General features: G+C 47.2%; 1 protein-coding gene across 1 annotated transcript in view; it reads left to right on the top strand.

Annotated features, from left to right (window-relative positions):
• Positions 1-915: 915 nt before the first annotated feature.
• The window catches only part of LOC142316646 (vomeronasal type-2 receptor 26-like), a 123,051-nt gene continuing 98,609 nt past the window's right edge, over positions 916-25,357 (top strand). Inside the window, exon 1 of the mRNA XM_075352637.1 lies at positions 916-1,536. Coding sequence (XP_075208752.1) covers positions 916-1,536 — 621 coding nt within the window. The remainder of the gene's footprint in view (positions 1,537-25,357) is intronic.

Here is a 25,357-nt window from a genome sequence, read left to right as displayed (position 1 = left end):
GCCGGGCCCAGCCACCACTGACTACCACCGGACTAGTCCGGCCCGGCACCGGGTGTCCCATAGCCCTGGGGTGGGCGAGTCACAACTAATGAATTTCCTTTCTTATTCATTTAGATAAGTGCAAGGCTCTTTATACCTCCAAACGGGGTAATTGTTACCCCGAACTGTGTGAAGATGCCACGACGTCTTCCATTTTCACCACATGTCTATAAACACCAGCAATTCATGCATTCTACACATATTTTCCAGGCAATCAGTGTTTCTGTTTAGTCATGTGATTAATGTGAATTTATTCCCTGCAAAACTATTTTTTTGGGGAAATTCACCAGCCCAGGAAATTTAAGTTTCTAAAGATTTGCTCATCACTAGTCGCTTCTTCTGCTTTTATTCAGTGATTCCCTGTGTGACAATGTGTTTTGTACCTAGAAAGTCTCTAGTGAATAATGGAGTAAATACAGTCCGTACAAAATGTCTTTTCTTCTGTGTTGACAGATCAGCTATGCAGCCACCGATCCCTCATTGTCAGATAGACGCCTCTATCCTCATGTTTTCCGAACTGTCCAGGATCACCGCGTCCATTATTTGGTCATCACCAGACTGTTGAAGCACTTTGGCTGGACCTGGGTTGGGATTTTAGTATCAGATGATGAAAATGGAGAGAAAGAACTGCAGATACTAAGAAAGTACATGAGAGAGGACGGGATCTGCGCCGCCTACACTGTAATACTTTCACATGATACAGTTGATCATTATTTTAATAGGGAGAATTTATCAATTTTTCAGGATCCACAAGTCAGAGTCATTATAATATGCGGGACATACAATAATAATTTTATCTTACGATATTTCTTTAAATCTGTATATTTGGAGAAAACTTTTATCTTTCCACCAACCTGGATCTATGTGTACAGCATTATGAAAGGAGATTATCCAATGTTGAATGGAAGTCTAGCGGTGGAACTTCTATCGGAACCGTTTCCAGGAATGGAAGACATTGTACAAAACTACAGGAAATTTCCCATAGTGATCCATGATGAGGAAATCTGGAAAATGATAGATTCAATATCAGGAAATGGGAGTAAAGATTCCTTCATTTCTTTCAATTGGACAGAATCAAGGTTTAATAATACATATGATCTTACACTGCCAAGTATGAGGATGTCCCTCTCATCCGGGGTTTCTCCAAGATTGCATTACGCAGTAGAAGTCCTGGGAAAAGCTCTACATGAAATGTTCTCATTTATAAAGGACAAATATGAGGAAAATTCAGTGACCGGGTTTGTACAATACACACGGAAGTTACAGCGCTACATACAAATGCTGAAGAATTCTCCGGATCCAATGAAGCCTTCATATTACTTTAATGAAGAAGGAGAAGCCGTACACCCGTATAAGATAGTAAACTGGGTATTTATAGATGAGGCCACACGTAGGGACATACGAGTGGTTGAAGTAGGAAATTTCACCCCCTGGGCTGTGAGTGGTGAAGAGCTCCACATAAATCCCCAGTCTATAACATGGAAACACACAGGGAAGGTGAGGAGCGTTATTCTGCCACCGATGTATGTAGGTGAGATGTGTCTGAGGGATGTGAGCGCGGATCTCTGTACCAGTGATGGTAGAAAGGTTACTCGCTATCCTCTATCTCTGGCCTGACCAGACAAAGGTTAGCTAAGAGCGGTATTATTAGAAAATAAATAGATGTTCTAAAAACAACAAGAAAGAGCGAGAGTATATTATACCTTAAAGAACAAGTTTTATTTTTGGAATACAATATTAAAAAAAAAAATCATAAATATAGGTTGACAACATTTGAATGGAGGACACACATCAAAATGATATACTTAGTGCTGTACCAAAAAATGGACAATGGCCCTTTAAGAAAGGTTACACAGTAAATTGTCCGTTATATCCATGGGAATAGAAAGGTAGAAATGGTGGATAAACACCAATAATATTAGTAAGCGACAACCCTGTAGATAGATAAACCAAACCCAATTAAACATGCACCGTAACATAGTAGCAACACCTCCAAGTCTGTATATACAATGATGCCCCAGCAGCCTCAATGCAGGCCTCAAATGGATTGCTTTTTCAGGAGGCTCCCGATCACACCCCAGAAAGAAATCCATGGAAACTAACACTAAGTAAATCATTTTTAATGTGTGTCCTCCATTCAAATGTTGTCTATGACCCATATTTGTTTGATATTTTTTCTTAATTTGTATTTAAATAAAATGTTTATGTTTTGATATAATAAAAGTTGCTCTTTAACCCCTTCAGCCCCAGGGCACTTTCCGTTTTTGCGTTTTTGTTTTTTGCCCCTTTTCTTCCGAGAGCCGTAACTTTTTTATTATTCCGTCAATCTTGCCATATGAGGGCTTGTTTTTTGCGGGACGAGTTGTACTTTTAAATGAAACCATAGGTTTTACCATATATTGTACTGGAAAACAGCAAAAAAATTCCAAGTGTGGAAAAACTGCAAAAAAAGTGTGATCGCACAATAGTTTTTGATATGTTTTATTCACCGTGTTCACTATATGATAAAACTGATGTATCTATGTGATGCCTCAGGTCGGTACGAGTTTGTAGACACCAAACATGTATAGGTTTACTTGTATCTAAGGGGTTAAAAAAAATTCACAAGTTTGTCCAATAAAAGTGGCGCACGTTTTGCGCCATTTTCCGAAACACGTAGCGTTCTTATTTTTTGGGATCTATGGCTCAGTGATGGCTTATTTTCTGCGTCTCGAGCTGACGTTTATAATGGTTCCATTTTTGCACAGATGCTACGTTTTGATCGCCTGTTATTGCATTTTGCGTAAAACTTGCGGCGACCAAATAACGTAATTTTGGCGTTTGGAATTTTTTTGCCACTACGCCATTTACCAATCAGATTAATTGATTTTATTTTTTGATAGATCAGGCATTTCTGAACGCGGCGCTACGCTACCAAATATGTGTATATTTATTTATTTTTTAACCCTTTAATTTTCAATGGGGGGAAAGAGGGGTGATTTGAACTTTTAGGTTTTTTTTTATTTTTTAAAACTTTTTTTTTTACTTTTTTTTTATTTTACTTGTCCCCCTAGGGGGCTATAGCGATCAGCAATCCGATCGCTATTATCTATCTGCTGATCACAGCTACACAGCTGTAAACAGCAGATTCACTCACTTTGTTTTTCCCTCTGCTCTCAGCCGAGGGACAACGAAAGTGAAAGATCATAGCTGCAGGCATCATTACATGACCCTGTGCTACGATGGCAACCACCGATAGTCACGTGATAACACACGTGACTTCCGGTGGGGGCGGCGGTAAGTAAGAAACATGGCCGCGCGCATTTAAATCTTGCTGCCAGACTTTGGCAGCAAGATTTAAGGGGTTAATGGCTGCGGGTGGAAGTGAATCCACCCGCGGCTAGCAGGCACACATGTCAGCTGTTGAAAACAGCTGATATGTGTGCCGATCCACACCGCCTGCCCGCGGCAGGAGGCGGGGCTTAACGGGACACGATCCTGGACGGATAGATCCGTCCAAGGTCGTGAAGGGGTTAAGGCATAATATTCTCTTGCTGTTTCTTGTCTTTTTCAGAAAATCTATTCTATTCTCTAATAATTCCGCTCTTAGCTGCAGTTACTGTAGGGCAAGCTGCTGGAGAAGGGATGGTGTATTAGAGGCCTGTAAGCAGGGATTCCAGCCTTCTAACCTTATGGACCGTGCTGCTGCTCCCTAAAATAATCTCTTCTATTTTTTAATAATGCTGCTATTAGCTGCATTTGGTGTAGGGAAAGCTGATGGAGAAGGGATAGTGTATACAGGCAGGGATTATAGACTGACAGACCTTTCTGCTGCAACCTAAAGCTAAAAGTCTTTCTCAGATCCCCTTCACACGTCAGTAGTGATGAGCGCGTGTATTCGTCACTATTCGTCACACGGTATTTGGGCTATTCGTTACATGGTGAGTAATGGTGTATTCACCTCACTATATTCGGATATCCCGCCCAGCCGTTTTGGTGCCTGATTTGCAGCCAATAAACATGTTGGGCTTCTTAACCAATCTTACTAATGCCGCAGCCATCTTTGTTGTGGCATTACTGTGATTGGCCGGCAGCTCACCATCATGGGGTCTATAAAAGACCTTCTGCCGTCATTTTGCGCACAGTGCGTCTGAAGCCTGCATTCTATCAATGTAGGGATAGAGCGAGCAGGTGCTAGGGGGAGTGTAGGTCTATTAATAACACAGAGAGGCCTTTTCAGGGCTGCCTGCAGCATAGGTCAGTGTAGAGTACGGAGAAAAGTAAAAATTAGAAGCTTAAACTGAGGCGCTGCGGAGCAATACAAACAGGGCTTTTATTCTAAATTCCTGTCCATAAAAAATATCTAAAAAGGATTAAAGGTACTCAATGCATTTCTGGGACTCACAATGCAAAGGTCTCCTTCCTCAGGTGTAAACAATCACAGGGGCTGGCGCATATATATGTGTCACCCAGGGAATGGGGTACTTGGTCCCGGGCAGTGTATCACTGGGGAATGTCACTTTGGAGGCCGTTGCCCAATCCCGTGCCCTGGGGGCTTTATTAAAAGGGGAATATTTATAGGGAGAATTATAGTCATTAGTGTGACGCCACCTGCGGGTTGCAGTCAAGATAATGGATCAGCCTCTGCTGGGTTGGTTGTTCCTAGGGCTGGTGGCAATGGCAGCTGTGGTGGTAGGCCCTCTGCAGGTAGGGCTGAGCCTAGGGAGCTGTATGGTGGAAGCACTGGAATAAGGGAGGGCACACCGGGGTTGTAATTAAGTCTCTACTCACTCTTGGACCCTAGGACGGCTGGTTCAGGTCCCCGTGTTTCCAGTGCCAGCTTGATGATTCAGTTGCTCTTTCCCCAGCACCCTCAGTGTGTTTTGGGTCCCCGTAACTTGAAGCAGTTTGGGGGTCTGAATGTCCCTTATTGTGCGAGTCTCCTTGTCCGTACGGCAGGCAGTGTGGACCCTGTGGGGCTGGTCTGTGTCCCGAACCCTGATCCTTGCTTTACTGCTGGTGCCCCCAGATCTGTGGGTCAGTGCGGTCCGTGAAGGTCCCCTCACTGTGCAGGTATTTGGCAGGCCATCTGAAACTGTCGCCTGAACTAGGGCCCTGTGCCCCGCTGGTGCTCTGGTCCCAGCAGTACTCGGGTGTAACTGCCCTGGCGACCACTCTCCTGTGCCCCCGAGCCACAGCTACATGACCCAGCTCTAGGCAAGTCTCCCTCCTTTACTGTCCACTACTGTTCTGTCTTGTCCACTCCACCAAGCTGTCTAGCCCCTGCTCTTGCTCCGCCCTCTAGGTGGCCATCTCCCAGTGTCTGAATAGTCTATGCCCCCTGGTGTGTCATGGGAACTATGATTTTAGCGTGTGTAGGTGTTACTGGCACTGGTGTTCCAGGTCCCAAGGGGTAGGCAATGCATCCTTGTGAGGCTGCAGTACCTAGTAGTGCCCTGAGTGGCTCAGGGGCGCTATATATACCCATAAGCACCAAATAATTATACATAAATTGTATCAGACAATTGCATACATATCTCTACAAACATTAATTAAAACCAATTAGTATGCAACATATATAATTAAATGAATTATATCAATAAATTACAACCAATGAAAAATAATTAAAATTAAAAATTGTCAAAAAAAGTAAAATGTAAATAAACTGAAGTGAGACAAATTAGCTAATATTTTAAACACATACATTAAGGACCCTCAGGAATTAGGGTTCCTATCTTAATACAAACATATTCACTTCTGATAAGTCTACCGTACCTGTCATTAGTATCATCAGGAATTTGTTCTATATTAATGAATAGAGTTGAGCGCGGTTCGTGGTTCGTGGTTCTCCAGTTCGCGGTTCGAGTGATTTTGGGGGCTGTTCTAGATCGAACTAGAACTCGAGCTTTTTGCTAAAGCTCGATAGTTCTAGATACGTTCGAGAACGGTTCTAGCAGCAAAAAGACTAGCTAATTCCTAGCTGGCTTTCCACTGTAATAGTGTAAGTCACTCTGTGACTCACACTATTATGACATTTCAGTGTATAGTGTGCGGGAACAGCGCGTTCAGATCACTGCTGCTGGGATAATGGCGATCGCCTTTTTTTTTTTTTTTTCCTTGTCTTCCTTTCCTATGCGCGCGCGTGTAGTGGGGCGGGCCAGCATGTCAGCCAATCCCAGGCACACACACAGCTAAGTGGACTTTTAGCCAGAGAAGCAACAGCATGTGTAATAGGATGTCCATGTCACATGTCCCTGCATTATAAAAACGGACATTTTCCTCCAGCACGCCATTATCTGCCTTCTGCGTCTGGGTGTCAGTCACCGCTGGCGCAGCTCCTGTCTCCGATACTGCTGTGTACGCTCTATACACAGCGCTGTTGACTCGCCCACCCCAGGGCTATGGGACACCCGGTGCCGGGCCGGACTAGTCCGGTGGTAGTCAGTGGTGGCTGGGCCCGACTCCGTGGCCCTGGTGGGTGTCAGTTGAATGTGTGGCTTGGTTGTTAAAGGGTGTTCGTGACGCCACCTGTGGTATGCGGCTATTAAGCCGCCGCTGCTGTGTGAGGCCTCCGGGATGATGTTATGGCAGCAGTGTTGGTACTGCTCCCCACAGGTGGAGCAATGCCCGGGGCACAGTTGGTGCTTGTAAGTGTCTATGTAGGTGGAATAACAGAGACGAGTCCAAGGTGCAGTTCCAGTTCTTTTACTCACTGTTTCTGTCACACTTGCAAGGACCCTCAGACTGCTGGGACCACTGTCAGGGACCTCCGCCTTCTGGGTGATTCCGAGCGTGAAATCTGGTTCCCTCTCTTTAGTGTCCCTTTTTCTGCTGACTTCACTAGCCTTGCCTTAGGTAGATGGACTTGGCTTGGCCTCCATTACAGCCTCCAGGCTGGGGGGTCACCTGTCGGCTGATTTCCCCTTTTCTGAAGATCTGCTCTGGGTTCTGGCCCTGGGAGCTTGCAATTCCCTGGGCCTCGGTTTTTACTGTCTGGAGACTGTCTTTTCACTCCTTCAGTGTCTAGGGACCGTCCCCCTGTCGCAGCTAGTCGCTCCACCGATGTCACTGTGGAACGGGCCACCGCAGCCTGCAGCTACCCGTAGCGCCTCTGGGCCCTCGGCAGCGGTACCCAACAAGGACTGCTCGTGGCACCTTACAGGACTACCCGTGGCCCTGCGACTCCTTCTTCTCTTCTCGTCCTACATGCTCACTCCTCACTCTCCCACTCCCTGAGCGAACTGCCTAAACTTGACCTTCCCATCTCTATCTGCTCTCTGGTGGCTCCTCCCACCTCCCCAGTTGCTAAGCTACCACCCTATGGGAGCAGGGATGGGTCTTACAGCCCCTCTCAGCATGCAGCATGGGAGGGTTGCCTGCCACTTTCCCTGGTCCTGTGTGTCCCTAGCAATGGGTGTAGTGTGAATTTACCAGGAAACCGGAGTTCACCCTCTTCCTCTCCCAGAATGGGGCATCACACCGCAGATGGGGTGCAATGACCTGTGGCGACGGAAGCCTCAGGGGCGCCACACTCCCCCACAGCAAATCCCAGCACGTCCTCGGGCTGAAAAACAACAAAAACAAATGGGAGACACTGCAAAAACATTTTTGTATGCAATAACATAAACAGTAAAACATTTCTTCCCTTTATGGGAGGCACATATCATGAACGTTGCAAACTTCTTATAAAGAAAACTCTAAGTGTGCACTTCCAGTCCGTTGCACGGTTCAGGCAAATCCCCCATAATTCTGGTAGGGGGCACAACGGGTGCAACTAATTACATTCTTGGCTACTACAAGTCCAGTAGCCCGTCAGTTCGTTTCAAACAAACAAAGTAACATCTTCGACCAGCCATTAAGTCCAATGGTCTGGTAGGACAGAAAACACATACACCACACACCAGCCACTAAGTCCAGTGGCCTGGTACGACATGACACCTAAACATTCACCGGGGCCCACATTCCAGTTCAGTGGCCCGGTAGCACTTAACATGGGGGGGGTGACGTCTTCGCAAAGAATCAGGGGCAGCACAGTAGGAAAGGGTGTCATCTTCGAAAAGAATAAGGGGCAAAACACAAGGGACTTCTTCAAAAAGAATTAGGGGCTATGTACAGTTCGGCAGCTCTTCATCTTCTTTGTTCTCTAGATGTCAGGATCCCACTCCGGCACGGCTCTTGGCAGCAGGTCCACTGACGAGATCATCGTCTGGGTCCCATGGGCACTGGTCCCTGACCTTCTGCGCTGTCCCGCAGCCTGGGTTGGAGTGGGGCTGCCGGTAGGCGTTGCACGGCGCTGCTGCAGGGGGCTGCTTGTCTGCAGGGGGCTATTGCTGTGGTCTCTGGGGCCCTGCTTTGGCCGGGCGCCCTGCATCACACGCGCCATGGAGATCCTGGTCTGCGTCTCCTGGGTTACTGTTGCAGGCCGGCTGCAATGTTCTGCGGCCTGAGTCTGTCTGGAGGTGGCGCTGCTGCTTGGGGAGATGCTGTGCTCTTGTGCTGTGCGGCGCCACTCTGGCTCTGCTGGGGCCGCTGCTTCCTGCACAATGCGCACATGCAGCGCATACCACCCGCGGTCCCCCATCAGCCGGGTATACTCCACTTCATCACCCAGCTTGGCGTCGCGGCCTGGGTGGCCTCTGGGCAGGTGTTCCTCAATGTCTCTCCGTGCTACAAACACGTCCTTGCCCAGGCCAGGCTCCCGGATGAAGCCCCAGCCACCTTTCTGCCGGAAATCGACTACAGTGCCCCGTTTTACTGGGCACTCAGCTCCCTTCAGGGCCTTCCTGACCTCTTCCTTGGAGGCCAGATTGGCGACTTCCCGGGCCCTCCTTTTCTCTTCCCGGAGTTCCCGCTCCTGCTGGTACTCGACCACCAGCCTTTGGCACGTCAGCTCATTGGCCAGGGGAGTTTCCTTGGGGCGCAGCGGCCGCTGCAGTCCCCTGGTCTCTATGGGCGCCGCGTCCCAGTTCACTCCCGGGGATGCCATTCCCAGGAGGTTCACAGGGGGACTCGGCAGGGGGCCCACTAGCGGTTCGGGGGTCATCCCACCCCAAGCTCCGTCCGCGGGGGTCTCAGGCGGGCCTCCGGTGCTCCATCGGGCTTCCGCGGGTCCGGCGGGGGAGGCCAGAGGGTCGGTGAAGTGACTGGTCAGGGGCGCGTGGCGGGGCCATGGGTCCGGACGGATCGGGGTTTCAGTTTGCTCACCCTTTTGCTGCTCCGCGGCGTCCATCCACCGGCCCAGGCCTTCCGGTATCAGCGGTGCCCCTCTCCATCGGTCCGCTTCCACTCCCACGCTGCTCAGCCTCCGGGTCAGGGCTCGCACTTCCTCTCTCAGCAGGTCCAGCTCGGGGTCCTCTCCTCCGGCTCCTGGGGCACCTCGCTGCAGCTCCTCCGCCATGCTTCCGGCCTGGGAGATGCTGCCTGGAACACTGCTCGAGTGCTCGACCACGCCACTCGGCTGCTCCCTTTTCCTTCTTGGAGGCGGGGCCGGAGGCTGTACTAGCAACTGGCGCCAGACTGGCGCCCAGCCCATCACGGCCGGTACCGCTCCGCTTAGTATCAGGTACATTTTCTTTTTCTTTATCGGTTGATCGGTCGTTAAGCTGTTTCTGCCAGCCGGCCAGCTTATTTGGTCACCACTTCTTTTTCTTTCTATGGCGGACACCGCTTCGCGCGCTTTTCTTGGACAAGGGGGCGGGGCTTCCCTTCGCGCCCTTTCTTCTTGCACGCCCCCCTTCTTCCCGCTTTCAGCAGCGCTAATGGCGGCGGTTTCTCGACAAAGTACACAGTTCTTCAGGCGCACAGTACCCGGTTAGACCGGGCACGAAATCCTGTTCGTGACGCCAAAGTTGACTCGCCCACCCCAGGGCTATGGGACACCCGGTGCCGGGCCGGACTAGTCCGGTGGTAGTCAGTGGTGGCTGGGCCCGACTCCGTGGCCCTGGTGGGTGTCAGTTGAATGTGTGGCTTGGTTGTTAAAGGGTGTTCGTGACGCCACCTGTGGTATGCGGCTATTAAGCCGCCGCTGCTGTGTGAGGCCTCCGGGATGATGTTATGGCAGCAGTGTTGGTACTGCTCCCCACAGGTGGAGCAATGCCCGGGGCACAGTTGGTGCTTGTAAGTGTCTATGTAGGTGGAATAACAGAGACGAGTCCAAGGTGCAGTTCCAGTTCTTTTACTCACTGTTTCTGTCACACTTGCAAGGACCCTCAGACTGCTGGGACCACTGTCAGGGACCTCCGCCTTCTGGGTGATTCCGAGCGTGAAATCTGGTTCCCTCTCTTTAGTGTCCCTTTTTCTGCTGACTTCACTAGCCTTGCCTTAGGTAGATGGACTTGGCTTGGCCTCCATTACAGCCTCCAGGCTGGGGGGTCACCTGTCGGCTGATTTCCCCTTTTCTGAAGATCTGCTCTGGGTTCTGGCCCTGGGAGCTTGCAATTCCCTGGGCCTCGGTTTTTACTGTCTGGAGACTGTCTTTTCACTCCTTCAGTGTCTAGGGACCGTCCCCCTGTCGCAGCTAGTCGCTCCACCGATGTCACTGTGGAACGGGCCACCGCAGCCTGCAGCTACCCGTAGCGCCTCTGGGCCCTCGGCAGCGGTACCCAACAAGGACTGCTCGTGGCACCTTAGAGGACTACCCGTGGCCCTGCGACTCCTTCTTCTCTTCTCGTCCTACATGCTCACTCCTCACTCTCCCACTCCCTGAGCGAACTGCCTAAACTTGACCTTCCCATCTCTATCTGCTCTCTGGTGGCTCCTCCCACCTCCCCAGTTGCTAAGCTACCACCCTATGGGAGCAGGGATGGGTCTTACAGCCCCTCTCAGCATGCAGCATGGGAGGGTTGCCTGCCACTTTCCCTGGTCCTGTGTGTCCCTAGCAATGGGTGTAGTGTGAATTTACCAGGAAACCGGAGTTCACCCTCTTCCTCTCCCAGAATGGGGCATCACACCGCAGATGGGGTGCAATGACCTGTGGCGACGGAAGCCTCAGGGGCGCCACACTGTACAGAATAGGGATAGAAGTTTCTATCAGTCCTTGTAAGGGCTAATAACAGCAGGCTCAGAGCCATAGGTGACAGTCAGGTCAGTGAAAACAGATTTTAACAGTTACACAAGATGACAGCGTCTGTGGGAGTTCCTCGCTGCATTTCCCCATTATAAGGGATATAAAGTGAGGCTTCCTTTCCTCTACCCAGACCCACAACCCTGCCACTGTACCCTCCTGCCCTTTGCACACTCAAGCTCATTGTTACTAAGCCATTATACTAGCAAACACTGAGGAAACTTAAGGCCCCGTCACACTAAGCAACATCGCTAGCAACAACGCTGCTAACGAACAACTTTTGTGACGTTGCTAGCGATGTTGCTGTGTGTGACATCCAGCAACAACCTGGCCCCTGCTGTGAGGTCGTTGGTTGTTGCTGAATGTCCTGGGCCATTTTTTAGTTGTTGCTTTCCCGCTGTGAAGCACAGATCGCTGTGTGTGACAGCGAGACAGCAACAACTAAATGTGCAGGCAGCAGGAGCCGGCTTCTGCGGAGGCTGGTAACCAATGTAAACATCGGGTAACCAAGAAGCCCTGTCCTTGGTTACCCGATATTTACCTTTGATACCAGCCTCCTCCGCTCTCACTGTCAGTGCCGGCTCCTGCTCTGTGCACATGTAGCTGCAGCACACATCGGGTTAATTAACCCGATGTGTGCTGTAACTAGGAGAGCAAGGACCCAGCGCTAAGCATTGTGCGCTGCTCCCTGCTCTGTGCACATTTAGCTGCAGCACACATCGGGTTAATTAACCCGATGTGTGCTGTAACTAGGAGAGCAGGGAGCCAGCGCTAAGCATTGTGCGCTGCTCCCTGCTCTGTGCACATTTAGCTGCAGCACACATCGGGTTAATTAACCCGATGTGTGCTGTAACTAGGAGAGCAAGGAGCCAGAGCTCAGTGTGCGCTGCTCCCTGCTCTCTGCACGTGTAGCTCCGTGCAGTGGTAACCAAGGTAAATATCGGGTTGGTTACCCGATATTTACCTTAGTTACCAAGCGCAGCATCTTCCACGCGGCGCTGGGGGCTGGTCACTGGTTGCTGGTGAGCTCACCAGCAACTCGTGTAGCGACGCTCCAGCGATCCCTGCCAGGTCAGGTTGCTGGTGGGATCGCTGGAGCGTCGCAGTGTGACAGCTCACCAGCAACCTCCTAGCAACTTACCAGCGATCCCTATCGTTGTTGGGATCGCTGGTAAGTTGCTTAGTGTGACTGGACCTTTAGTGGCATCCTAAAAGTAGCTGTTGGACTTCCATTAGTGTCCCACTGATGCAAATCTATTTGCAGCACCTTTGCATTGCACACTCAAACTCATTGTTACTAAGCCATTATACTAGCAAACACTGAGTAAACTTAGTGGCATCCTAAAAGTGGCTGTTGGACTTCCATTAGTGTCCCACTGGTGCAAAGATATTTGCAGCACCTCTGCATTGCACCCTCAAACTCATTTTTACTAAGCTATTATACTAGCAAACTGTGCTGCCAGTTTAAGGGCCGTAGTTGCATTGTTAGGGATAGTTATTGTTGTTTATTCTGCTGTTAATAAAGATAGACCACCGCTGCAATCTACACCACCTCTCAATTTTTACTACCACATTTTAAGTGCACAATCTTGTAGCAATCAAAATGAGTGGCAAAATGACAGATGCTGGTGGAAAGGGGAAGAGGCGTGTTGTAAAAGGAAACAAAGGGTTTGTCCATAGGGAAGGTGGCAAAGCTCCATTAACATCTGCTGAAGATAGACCATCTTCCAGCAAAAGTAACATGTCTACTACTTACCGTGGACAATCCGATGTGCTCCCTTTTTTACGGACACGAACAACTGGAACAAAGGTAGATGATGGCCAAAAAAAAAAAATGCTTGAATGGATACAAAGTGGTCCAACAAGTGCCCTCTCCGCCACCTCAACTACCGCATCCAAAAACCACCAGTCCTCTGAGTTGTCATCCCAATCACACTTGCTTTCTCCCAGCTCTGAAGTCTCCATCCGCCCTGCACAGTATGGTGAAACTGAGATGGCTGAGTCTGCAGAGCTGTTCAGTCACACTATAGCCTGGGAATCAGAGGTCTGATCCCAGGCTACAGTGAGTACAGACCAGGAAATGGTCTGCAGTGATGCCCAGAACCTTTGTGACTCAGATTCAGGCCGTGAGGACCAAGTTTCTGAGCATAATGTTGACCCTTTGTCACAAACTGTAACACCTGTTGTTAGAGACAATGAGGAACATACTGATGACGATGAGACGCAGATACCAGATTGGGATGACAACTTAAATATTCTGTCAGGGCAAGAAGAGGCTCGGTCTGAGGGTAAGGGGAGTGCAAACACAACAATTGATGAGGAAGTTCTAGATCCCACCTACTGTCAACCCACAGTCAGGCACTCGAGGAGTTCAACAGAGGCGGTGGAGAGGGATGCTAATGACGACGAAGTTACCTTGCGCCTTCCTGAGCAGAGTCTGAGTACTGGTAGCACGTCTACAACTGCATCCTCAGCCACCACTCTGCCTCTGAGCACTAGTCGGGGGGGGCTCAGCAGGTCGCATGCCCTCTAAGCCTTGCCTAGCCTGGACCTTTTTTGACATAGCAAAAGATCTCCCAAATCATGTGATATGTAAAATTTGTCGTGATCCTGTTAGTAGAGGGCAAAACCTCAGGAGTTTGACAACTTCTTTCTTGAATCGTCACATGAATAAATATCATATGTCCCAGTGGGAAGCTCATTGTGCTGCAATGCGGCAAAGCGGAGCAGACCATCCACCGCCTGCCCCTTCCAGTGCATCCGCGCGCTCTTCATCTTCTAGGACTGTGGGGACAGCTGTCACACCTGGTTTTCCACGCACAACTTCCACAACTGTAACCGCAACAGGAAGTTTGCTTGGTAGGTCAGTTGGTTTGGAAGGGGAAACAAGTGCGTGTGTATAGATCTCTCAGACATCGATAGCACCAACGTTGGATGAAGGCAACATCATGTCTACGCCTGCACTTTCCTCACAAACCTGCATTTTTCCAGGGACACCCTTCTCACCACCATCTACACACAGCAGCCAGATCTCTGTCCCATGTGGACAAATAAAAGGCCATTTCCTGTGACCCATGACAAAGCTAAGAGGTTGACTTTATCCCTCTGTAAGCTCTTGGCAACCGAAATGCTGCCTTTCCGCCTGGTGGACACACAGGATTTTAGAGACCTTATGTCTGTCGCTGTGCCCCAGTACCAGATGCCCAGTCGCTACTACTTCTCTAAGAAAGGTGTGCCTGCGCTACACCAGCATGTCGCACACAACATCACCGCTTCCTTGAGAAACTCTGTGTGTGAACGGGTGCATTTCACCACCGATACTTGGACCAGTAAGCATGGACAGGGACGTTACATGTCGCTGACTGGGCACTGGGTAACTATGGTGATAGATGGAGAAGGGTCTGCTGCACAAGTCTTGCCGTCCCCACGACTTGTGTGTCAATCCTCTGTCTGTCCAAGTTCTGCCACTGCTTCTGCCTCCTCCACCTCATCTGGGTCCTCCACCTCCGCCTCAAGCCTGCCTGGTCAGGCCACCAGCGTTCTAACTGCGCAGAAGGAATCACGCACCCCTCATTACTATGCTGGCAGCAGAGCGCAACGGCATCAGGCGGTCTTTAGCTTCACATGTCTTGGGAATAAGAGTCACACAGCGGCTGAGTTGTGGGCAGCTCTGGAGACTGAGTTTAATAAATGGTTGTGTCCACTCAACCTGCAGCCTGGTAAGGCCGTGTGCGACAATGCTGAAAACCTGGGTGCGGCCCTTCGCCTGGGCAAGGTGACACACGTGCCTTGTATGGCTCACGTGTTGAACCTTGTTGTCCAGCAATTTTTAACACACTATCCCGGCCTAGATGGCCTTCTGACCAGGGCATGAAAACTGTCTGCACACTTCCGCCGTTCAACCGCCGCAGCTGAGCGACTTGCATCGCTCCAGAAGTCTTTCGGCCTGCCGGTTCATCGCCTGAAATGCGATGTGCCGACACGCTGGAATTCGACTCTCCACATGTTACTGCGACTGTGGCAGCACTGTCGAGCCCTAGTGCAATACGTCATGACGTATAGCCTGGGCCAACGAGATGCAGAGGTGGGGCAGATCAGCCTGATGGAGTGGTCTCAGATCAAGGACCTATGCACCCTTCTGCACAGTTTCGACATGGCGACGAATATGTTTAGCGCTGATAATGCCATTATCAGCATGACAATTCCAGTCATTTACATGATGAAGCACACGCTAAACACTATTCGGAGTCAGGGGGTGGGACAACAGGAAGGGAAAGAACTACAGGAGGATTCATATGCGCAAGACACAACAACATCAACAAGGTCCAGACATTCATCATCACCAACGCGGCAGGCATGGGACCATGGGGGACAGGGATCAACAAGGGCGCATGGTAGCAGGCGAAATGTTGAGGAAGGTGCAGGAGAACATGAAGAAATTGAGGACGAACTGTCCATGGACATGGAAGACTCAGCGGATGAGGGAGACCTTGGCCAAATTTCTGTTGAAAGAGGTTGGGGGGAGATGTCAGAGGAAGAAAGAACGGTTAGCACCTCTATGCCACAAACACAGCGTGGACTTGGTCCGCATGGCTGCGCAAGACACATGAGCGCCTTCTTGCTGCACTACCTCCAACATGACCCTCGTATTGTCAAAATTAGAAGTGATGATGACTACTGGCTTGCCACACTATTAGATCCCCGGTACAAGTCCAAATTTTGTGACATAATTCTAGCCATAGAAAGGGACGCACGTATGCAGGAGTATCAGCAGAAGCTGTTACTCGATATTAGCTCGGCTTTTCCACCAAACAACTGTGGTGCAGGGAGTGAATCTCCCAGTTGTAACTTGACAAACATGGGACGGTCTTGTCATCTTCAACAGTCTACCCGTACCAGTAGCACCGTATCTGGTGCTGGTAACAGCAATTTTATTGAATCTTTTCATAATTTTTTTAGACCGTCCTTTGCAAGGCCACCAGAGACAACAAGTCTGACACATAGTCAACAGCTGGAGAGGATGACACAGGAGTATCTCCAAATGAACATCGATGCCATGACTTTGCAAATGGAGCCTTGCTCATTTTGGGCTTCAAATCTTGAAAAATGGCCAGAGCTCTCCACTTAATCCTTGGAGATTTTGTCGTGTCCAGCTGCCAGCGTTGTCTCTGAACGTGTCTTCAGTGCTGCTGGGTGTGTGCTGACAGATAAGCGCACGCGTCTGTCCAGTGACAATGTGGACAGACTGACGTTCATCAAAATGAACAAGTCATGGATCCGCAAGGAATTTACTACCCCTGTGTCATCCTGGGGAGAGTAAATGCTTGTGTATTTTGAATGTGCTTGATGAAAATCTGCCTGTGAAGTGTACAACTAGGGCACAACTGCTGCCACTGAAGGGGTGGAAGTCTGCGTGGCCCAATTTTTGGAAAATAGGGAGACTCCGCTTGGCGTAACCCTTGCTTGCTGTGTTTTTAAAAATGATCCAAGATGAACAGAGCTGGGATCAGGAAAGACTTTGCTACCTACCCCGGTGTCATCCTGGGGACGGTTAAGGATGGCGTATTTTTGAATGTGCTTGATGCAAATCTAGCTGTGAAGTGTACAACTAGGGCACAAATCCACTTGGAGTCCCTTGCAGTGTTTTAGATGATTTTAGAAGGGCATGCCATGCCTATATCTGTGTCTCGTCCTCTTTTTCCTTGTCCAGCTCTTCTGTTTTCGCATGAGTATTTGTCCTTGTCACTTTCCCATGTGTTTGTGTTGTGTTGTGAGTTGTTTGTCACCTTTTGGACACCTTTGAGGGTGTTTTCTAGGTGTTTTTATGTGTTTGTGATTGCCTCCCATTGTTTCCTATGTGGTTCGAGTGGTTCGCCGAACCGAACTCGAACGAGATCTCCGTTCGGCGAACCGAACTCGAGCCGAACCGCGACCGGTTCGCTCATCTCTATTAATGAGTTTTAAATCGTCTGGGTTCTTTTGATGTTCCAAGAGAAAATGCTTAGTCAGATTGTGGGTTAATATACCATGACGGATATTATCGCGATGTTTATTCATCCTACAATGCACTGGTTGTATGGTGCGACCCACATACATGAGACCACGTTTGCACTCCAGTGGGTAGATAACGTAGGATGACAGGCATTTTAATGACTGATGGATTTTGAATACAGTGCCTGTAGTTTTTGAAGTGAAAGTGTCCTCACCATGTGTAATCAGCTCACAACACAAACACTTCCTGTTACCGCATCTAAAGGTACCCAGGGATTTAATATAGGTAGATGGACCCTCATTAGTTCCAGTATGACCAAGAAGGGTCTGTCTGGAGCTAGGAGCCACCAAACATTTAAGATTACGTTTTTTTTCAAAAAATGATTAACGGATTATTGGACAAATTTGAACCAAGAACAGGATTATTTTTTGACAAAAAACAATATTTTTGAATGTTTTTTAACATTCAGATAGGAATTACTAAATGTGGTCACTAGACTACAATTAAATCGATAAATATTTGAAGAATTCACATTTTGATTAGCCCTGATTTTATCTAGACATTCTTGTTAGTTTTAGTTTAGATTTAGTTTTTTTTTAAGGCATCTTTCAGGAGTTTGTTATGATATCCTTTATTCAAAAATCTCTTGTTTAAAATTTGGGATTCTTGCTAAAAATCCATATCATACGCACAATTTTTACGGAGCCTCCTGCATTTTCCGTAAGGTATGTTACGGTTCCAAACAGGAAGATAGCTGCTCTGAAAATGAAAGAAACTATTGACCCGCCCCAGGGCCGTGGGGTACTCGGTTCCGGGTGTTGGTTAATGGGATTATGTCACGGGGGCCTGTGCCCGGTTCCATGGCCCTGGTGGTCGCTAAAAGTCAATAAATAATAAAATTAAAAAAAATAAAAAAATAATAAAATAAATAAATAAATAAATAAATAAAAGTATTTCGTGACTCCACCTACGGTTCCAGTATGGTTACTGGGGCTGCAGGTCAGACCTTTGGGGTGATGGTTAGGCAGCCAGTTGTTTACGCTTCCCGTAGGTGAAGCGGGGTCCCCAGGGCAGTTTTAGTAGTACACAGATATGGCGGTTTTTCTTCACAGCCTTTCACTTTAGTGCAGCAGCCTATAGCTCCTCAGATGAAGAAATAAAGTGCGTCACACCAATTCATTAACTCTGACCAGATTTTACTTGCAGGTGTTAAAAAGGGGTTCAGTTTCTGATGTTACAGTTTTTGGGTGATCTGGGAACAGTTCAGGATCTCTGCACCAGGTTAGTTGTGTGGCCTCCCTGCTGCGCTGTGTCTCTCCTTCGTACTAGGCTGCCTGTAGCTATACCTTGTCCCTCTCTCACTGTCTTCACCTGTATGGCAGGCGGCGGGAGCTTCTCTAAGGGGCACTGCTGTACTCACTGCGGTCCCTAAGCTCTGTGTAGCGGCTTTGCCTTCAGGTGCTGCTGCGGCCAGGAGATCTGCAGTCTCCCTGGCCCCTGGTCTTTATTGCTGGGCAGATTAGATCCCTCACAATCTCGGACGCCGGTGTCCGATAATCAGCACTGTTCCTTGGGGATGAACCGGTCTGGCTCCACCTCCCCGGTCACTCCTCTTTTGCCTCACTCTTGATCCCTCAGGCGGTCACACAGTTACTTGTGCGGGCTAAGCACTGCCCTCTCCATTTTGATGTCTTCCCTCACTCTCTGCTCACACAGTCTCCTTTTCTCCAACTGTCAACTGTCTCTCTGACTCCGCCTCCAAACCTGGCTTTAAAGGGGACCTCACCTGAACTCGACTTGTAGAGCTCCCCCTCCAGGCTTGGAGTGGAAATGTTGTATGTGGGATTACCTGATGTGGAGATCCTTCCCTGCCCAGGTACAGGTATATTTGTGGTAACTGAACCCTGGGGTGCCACACTATTAACGTCCACTTTCTTAAAGAAAATGGAAGTAATAATCCCCCCTTGATATCATTTGATATTAAGAGATCAATAAATTGGATACTGGTAGCTGAAATGGTTGAAGTAATTTGGAGTCCCCAAGAGTTATGATTAAGCTCATTGACAAAATGATCAATTTGATCTAGAGTACCATGCCAAACAAAAATATAAATCATCAATAAATCTCCGATAAAATAAAATGCACCCCATTGACAGCGAGGACTGGGCGATGAAGACGAATTAAAAACTTCCCATAAAAAGGTTGGTATAACTGGGTGTGAATCGCATCCCCATCGCACAGCCCCTCAACGGTCGATACGGCGCACCCTGAAATGTAAAATAATTGTGATTTAATGTAAAAAAATACTATCCAATTTCTGACCTTCTAGAAGACTTATGTCAGTTGAAAGGTAGTATTCTACTGCTTAAAGTCCTAAATGATGAGGTATATTTGAGTATATTGAGTTAACGTCAATGGTAAAGCATATATATTCACCATCCAGGGGAGCCCTCTGTAAAGCATATATCAGATGGGAGGAGTCCCTTAGATGGGAATCCAATTTGAATACATATTTCTGCAATAATAAATCCACATAATGTGATAGATTAGATATAATGGATTTGACACCGGCAATAATAGGGCATCCAGGGGTGTGTGTGATACTCTAGTGGACCTTATGCAAAAGATAAAAATATGGCGTTGAAAATCTTTTCATATCTAGAAAACACTTTTCTTTTTTGTTAAGAAGGTGGTTATCTATGTTATCTATAGCCGTTCTGACAATTGTTTATATAGAAGAAAATATTGTACGGAGGGATACTCCTTTAGGAGGCGATAATAATTTGTGTCACTCAAAATCCTAGTTCCCTCCTGAATATACCACTCCTTATCGATAATGACCACCCTTCTCAGCACTTCTCAGAACGATATCAGAATTATTTCTTAACGACTCAACGGCAGATCTCTCCTCGAAAGTGAGATTATCTTTTTTAAAAGTGTGGAATTCCCTTAATCCTTTTTGTGGAGACACGGGGCTCAGTGGGTGCTGCTCTCGTCCACTAAAACCCGCCGCCTTTAGAAAGACAGCGTGGCTCAGGGCTCATCCCAACTGAACGCCGGCCTCCTTAACCATGGGCGTAACACTACTCAGACAGCACAGGGTGAGGGAACCACAATAATTAGACTTTATTGGATCCACAAACAATTAACGGCACATAACACATAATCAGCAAAACACAAATGTAACAGGCAACAGAGTCTCACCCTTCCGCTGGCTCACCAGGGATTAGAATGTCCATGCCTCAGAGCTTCCAGGGCCGCTTACTCCAATCCAGCAGCACCCCGCTTTCGGCGGGCACCCACCGAGAAAGGAATAGTGCCAGATTTAGGAAGCTGTGTGAGGTCTGTAAAGTTTGTAGCCAGGTGACCGGATTGTCCCAACCTGAATGTCCTCCTTAGGTAGTCCTGGTATGATGATATAATCCTGGCAGCCGGGGTCGAAATCCCTAGACTGTGGATATGGTCTCCAACCGAGACCGGAGTCCCTAGATTGAAGCCATAAGATATCCTGATCCTCTAGTCAGCTCCAAAGAGCTTAGACTGGATCCATCAGCATCCATCAACCTTCATCAACCTAGTGGCTTAAAGAAATCCCTTTTATAGCCACAGCCATCCACTTGGATACACTGCGTCCTCATCGATTGGTTGGACAAGATCGCCTCTCCCATTGGATGAATCTCAAGCTGCATGGAAAATGTTCATCCAAATGATGTCTAAAGAAAGACTGAGGGTATACATGTAGTCTGGAAGTCATCGACTAGACAATGGCTACTAAGGTAATCACATTAGCAATACACAACTACATTACAATGGTTACTGGAAGTGTCTGGAAAAACAATACGTCTGGCTTTCAGTGGCCAACACAATTACATACAGTGCCTACAAGTAGTATTCAACCCCCTGCAGATTTAGCAGGTTTACACATTCGGAATTAACTTGGCATTGTGACATTTGGACTGTAGATCAGCCTGGAAGTGTGAAATGCAGCAAAAAAGAATGTTATTTCTTTTTTTATTTTTTTTTTTTAAATTGTGAAAAGTTTATTCAGAGGGTCATTTATTATTCAACCCCTCAATCCACCAGAATTCTGTTTGGTTCCCCTAAAGTATTAAGAAGTATTTCAGGCACAAAGAACAATGAGCTTCACATGTTTGGATTAATTATCTCTTTTTCCAGCCTTTTCTGACTAATTAAGACCCTCCCCAAACTTGTGAACAGCACTCATACTTGGTCAACATGGGAAAGACAAAGGAGCATTCCAAGGCCATCAGAGACAAGATCGTGGGGGGTCACAAGGCTGGCAAGGGGTACAAAACCCTTTCCAAGGAATTGGGCCTACCTGTCTCCACTGTTGGGAGCATCATCCGGAAGTGGAAGGCTTATGGAACTACTGTTAGCCTTCCACGGCCTGGACAGCCTTTGAAAGTTTCCAACCGTGCCGAGGCCAGGCTTGTCCGAAGAGTCAAGGCTAACCCAAGGACAACAAGGAAGGAGCTCCGGGAAGATCTCATGGCAGTGGGGACATTGGTTTCAGTCAATACCATAAGTAACGTACTCCACCGCAGTGGTCTCCGTTCCAGACGAGCCCGTAAGGTACCTTTACTTTCAAAGCGTCATGTCAAGGCTCGTCTACAGTTTGCTCATGATCACTTGGAGGACTCTGAGACAGACTGGTTCAAGGTTCTCTGGTCTGATGAGACCAAGATCGAGATCTTTGGTGCCAACCACACACGTGACGTTTGGAGACTGGATGGCACTGCATACGACCCCAAGAATACCATCCCTACAGTCAAGCATGGTGGTGGCAGCATCATGCTGTGGGGCTGTTTCTCAGCCAAGGGGCCTGGCCATCTGGTCCGCATCCATGGGAAGATGGATAGCACGGCCTACCTGGAGATTTTTGCCAAGAACCTCCGCTCCTCCATCAAGGATCTTAAGATGGGTCGTCATTTCATCTTCCAACAAGACAACGACCAAAAGCACACAGCCAAGAAAACCAAGGCCTGGTACAAGAGGGAAAAAATAAAGGTGTTGCAGTGGCCTAGTCAGTCTCCTGACCTTAACCCAATTGAAAACTTGTGGAAGGAGTTCAAGATTAAAGTCCACATGAGACACCCAAAGAACCTAGATAACTTGGAGAAGATCTGCATGGAGGAGTGGGCCAAGATAACTCCAGAGACCTGTGCCGGCCTGATCAGGTCTTATAAAAGACGATTATTAGCTGTAATTGCAAACAAGGGTTATTCCACAAAATATTAAACCTAGGGGTTGAATAATAATTGACCCACACTTTTATGTTGAAAATTTATTAAAATTTAACTGAGCAACAAAACTTGTTGGTTTGTAAGATTTATGCATCTGTTAATAAATCCTGCTCTTGTTTGAAGTTTGCAGGCTCTAACTTATTTGCATCTTATCAAACCTGCTAAGTCTGCAGGGGGTTGAATACTACTTGTAGGCACTGTAAGTCAACAAGAGTCTTGTAAAAACAATGAGGGACTTATCCCCTGTCTATAAACAATCTATCATCCTGTCTGGCTGAATTTTAAGAAACTTTAACCCATGAGAGTTCATGTCGTCACACTTTTCATACTAAATGTTGGAATGTGTTGAGGTGGCCACCTTTTATGTAGTGTGGTATAAAATTGGGATTTATAATGGACAGGGAAATGTAACAGTTGCCCCTTGGTCAGAATTGTAGATTAAATAAAGGTTCGAGGATCCATTCCATCAGGTCCCCCCTCCTCAGTGGGATTTATTTTAGTGCTTGATTTTCCATAATCAGGAAATGTCTGTGTAAAGTCATTTTTTCAATATATTCATTCAAATCCATAAAAAGACCAAATTTCGTCTATACGGGCATTGGGGCAGAAGGAAAGACCCTTCTTAAGAAGGGAGATCTCACCCTTTGTTAAGTCATGACTGGATATATTGAAATACCTATATCATGTTCTTTTTCTGAGTCCTGGTGGATGGGGGGGGAGTTTTCTTGAGAGCTTGTTCCCCCTTCCTCTGCCACCCCTGGTTTTCCTTTTCTTTTTCTCCGACTGCCGACAGGGCTGGGAAACATTTGGTTATCCTATAAAATGACAGAATTGTGGAGGACTGAGTCGGTGGATTATGATATGGGAGTGTACCCTTCCCTAAAAAAGATTCCTGATTACTGGATAGACTAATAACCAATAGAGGGTGAGCAACAATACTGCTGGTGGTGAATTGTGGAGGGATGGATTTCAACTGGAGGTTGGAATGGAAGAATCAACTCTCTGGGATGAATGGATGGTCAGTAAGGATAAATTCAGATCCTCAAGAGGATCATTTAATGGAATAGAGGGTCGATCAAAACGTTCTATTCCATTTTGAGATATAATACCTGACTCATAACAGACTGGAGGGTCAATACAAGGATCACTCTTCTTGGATTCTGTTACGATTTCTACACCATGTTCCAAATTATTATGCAAATGATATTTTCTCTGATTTTCCTAAATAGTCGGAGCAAATGACAGTCTAATAAAAGTCATCACCCGTTAGAGGATAAATGGAATTTTATTGATGAAACCTCCCAATGATAACAGTATAATCTTCCTGTTCCAAATTATTAGGCACAGGAGAGTTTCTAAACATTTTATATGATTTAAAGAACTGAAATGCTCATTTGTGGAATTTTCAGCATTAGGAGGTCTCTGAAATAAAAAGCTATTTAAATCCAAAACATCCTAACAGGCCCAGTTACATGGTAACATATGAACCCTTCTTTGATATCACCTTCACAAGTCTTGCATCCATTGAACTTGTGAGTGTTTGGAGAGTTTCGGCTTGAATTTCTTTGCTTGATCTCAGAATAGCCTCCCTGAGCTGCTGTTTTGATGTGAACTGCCTCCCACCCTCTTAAAACTTTTGCTTGATGATACTCCAAAGATTCTCTATAGGGTTGAGGTCAGGAGAAGATGGTGGCTACACCATGAGTTCATTTCCTTATATGCCCATAGCAGCCAATGACACAGAGGTATTCTTTGCAGCATGAGAGTGCATTTTCATGCATGAAGATGATTTTGCTTCTGAAGGCACGTTTCTTCTTTTTGTAAAATGGAAGAAAGTGGTCAGTCAGAAATTTTATATACTTTGCAGAGGTCATTTTCACACCTTCAGGAATCCTAAAGGGGCCTATCAGGTGTCTCCCCATGATTTCGGCCCAAAACATGACTCCTCCACCTCATTGCTGACTTCGCAGCCTTGTTGGGACATGGTGGCCATCCAGCAACCAAGACTGTTTGAAAATTAGTCGTCATGTATGTCTGGGCCCATTGCAATCGTTTCGGCTTGTGAACACTGGTTAGGGGTGGCCGAATATTAGGTTTATGCACCACAGCAAGCCTTTGAAGGATCCTACACCTTGAGGTTTGAGGTACTCCAGAGGCACCAGCAGCTTCAAATATCTATTTGCTGGTTTGTAATGGCTTTTTAGCAGCTGCTCTCTTACTCCAATGGATTTGCTTGGCAGAAACCTTCCTCATTCTGCCTTTATCAGCACAAACATGTATGTGCTCTGAATCAGCCACAAATCTCTTCAAAGTACGATGATCACGCTCAAGTTTTCGTGAAATATTTAATGTTTTCATCCCTTGTCCAAGGCATTGCACTATTTGATGCTTTTCGGCAGCAGAGAAATCCTTTTTCTTTCCCAGGTTACTTGAAAACTGTGGCTGCTTAATATTGTGGAACAGTCAGTTTTCCTTTTATTGGGCTCACCTGGAAAACTATTGATCACTGGTATCTGAGATTGATTTCAGTGATCCAAAGAACCCTGAGACACAAAACCAGCAATGAGTTTCATTATTAATCACTAGGACACTTAAATCCAGTTTGCATAATAATGTGGAACATGGTGTAATGTGTAAACAGATTTATTTGCATCATGGGTAAAATTCTTACCATTAATTTTACCCTTCATTACAAGCCTTTCTCTAGGTTAAAAACCTCCTGTGTATGGGCAAGTAGGAACCTGCTATATAGGATAATATTACCTGTGACGAATGGTGGAGGGGTGTGTGACGACATGGACTCTCATGGGTTAAAGTTTCTTAACATTCAGCCAGACTATTGTTCTTATGTGTGCTAAGTCATGTTTGCTTAACTATTGTTCTGCAGACTTTTCCAGTAACCATTGTAATGTAGTTGTGTATTGCTAATGTGATTACCTTAGTAGCCATTGTCTAGTTGGTGACTCCCAGATTACATGTACACCCTCAGTCTTTCTGTAGACATCATTTGGATGAACATTG

The sequence above is a fragment of the Anomaloglossus baeobatrachus genome, chromosome 1 (genome assembly GCF_048569485.1).
Source record: "Anomaloglossus baeobatrachus isolate aAnoBae1 chromosome 1, aAnoBae1.hap1, whole genome shotgun sequence".
Taxonomy (NCBI): Eukaryota; Metazoa; Chordata; class Amphibia; order Anura; family Aromobatidae; genus Anomaloglossus; species Anomaloglossus baeobatrachus.
The sequence above is the reverse complement of the archived record's forward strand: the minus strand, read 5'-3'. Positions and strand labels throughout refer to the sequence as shown.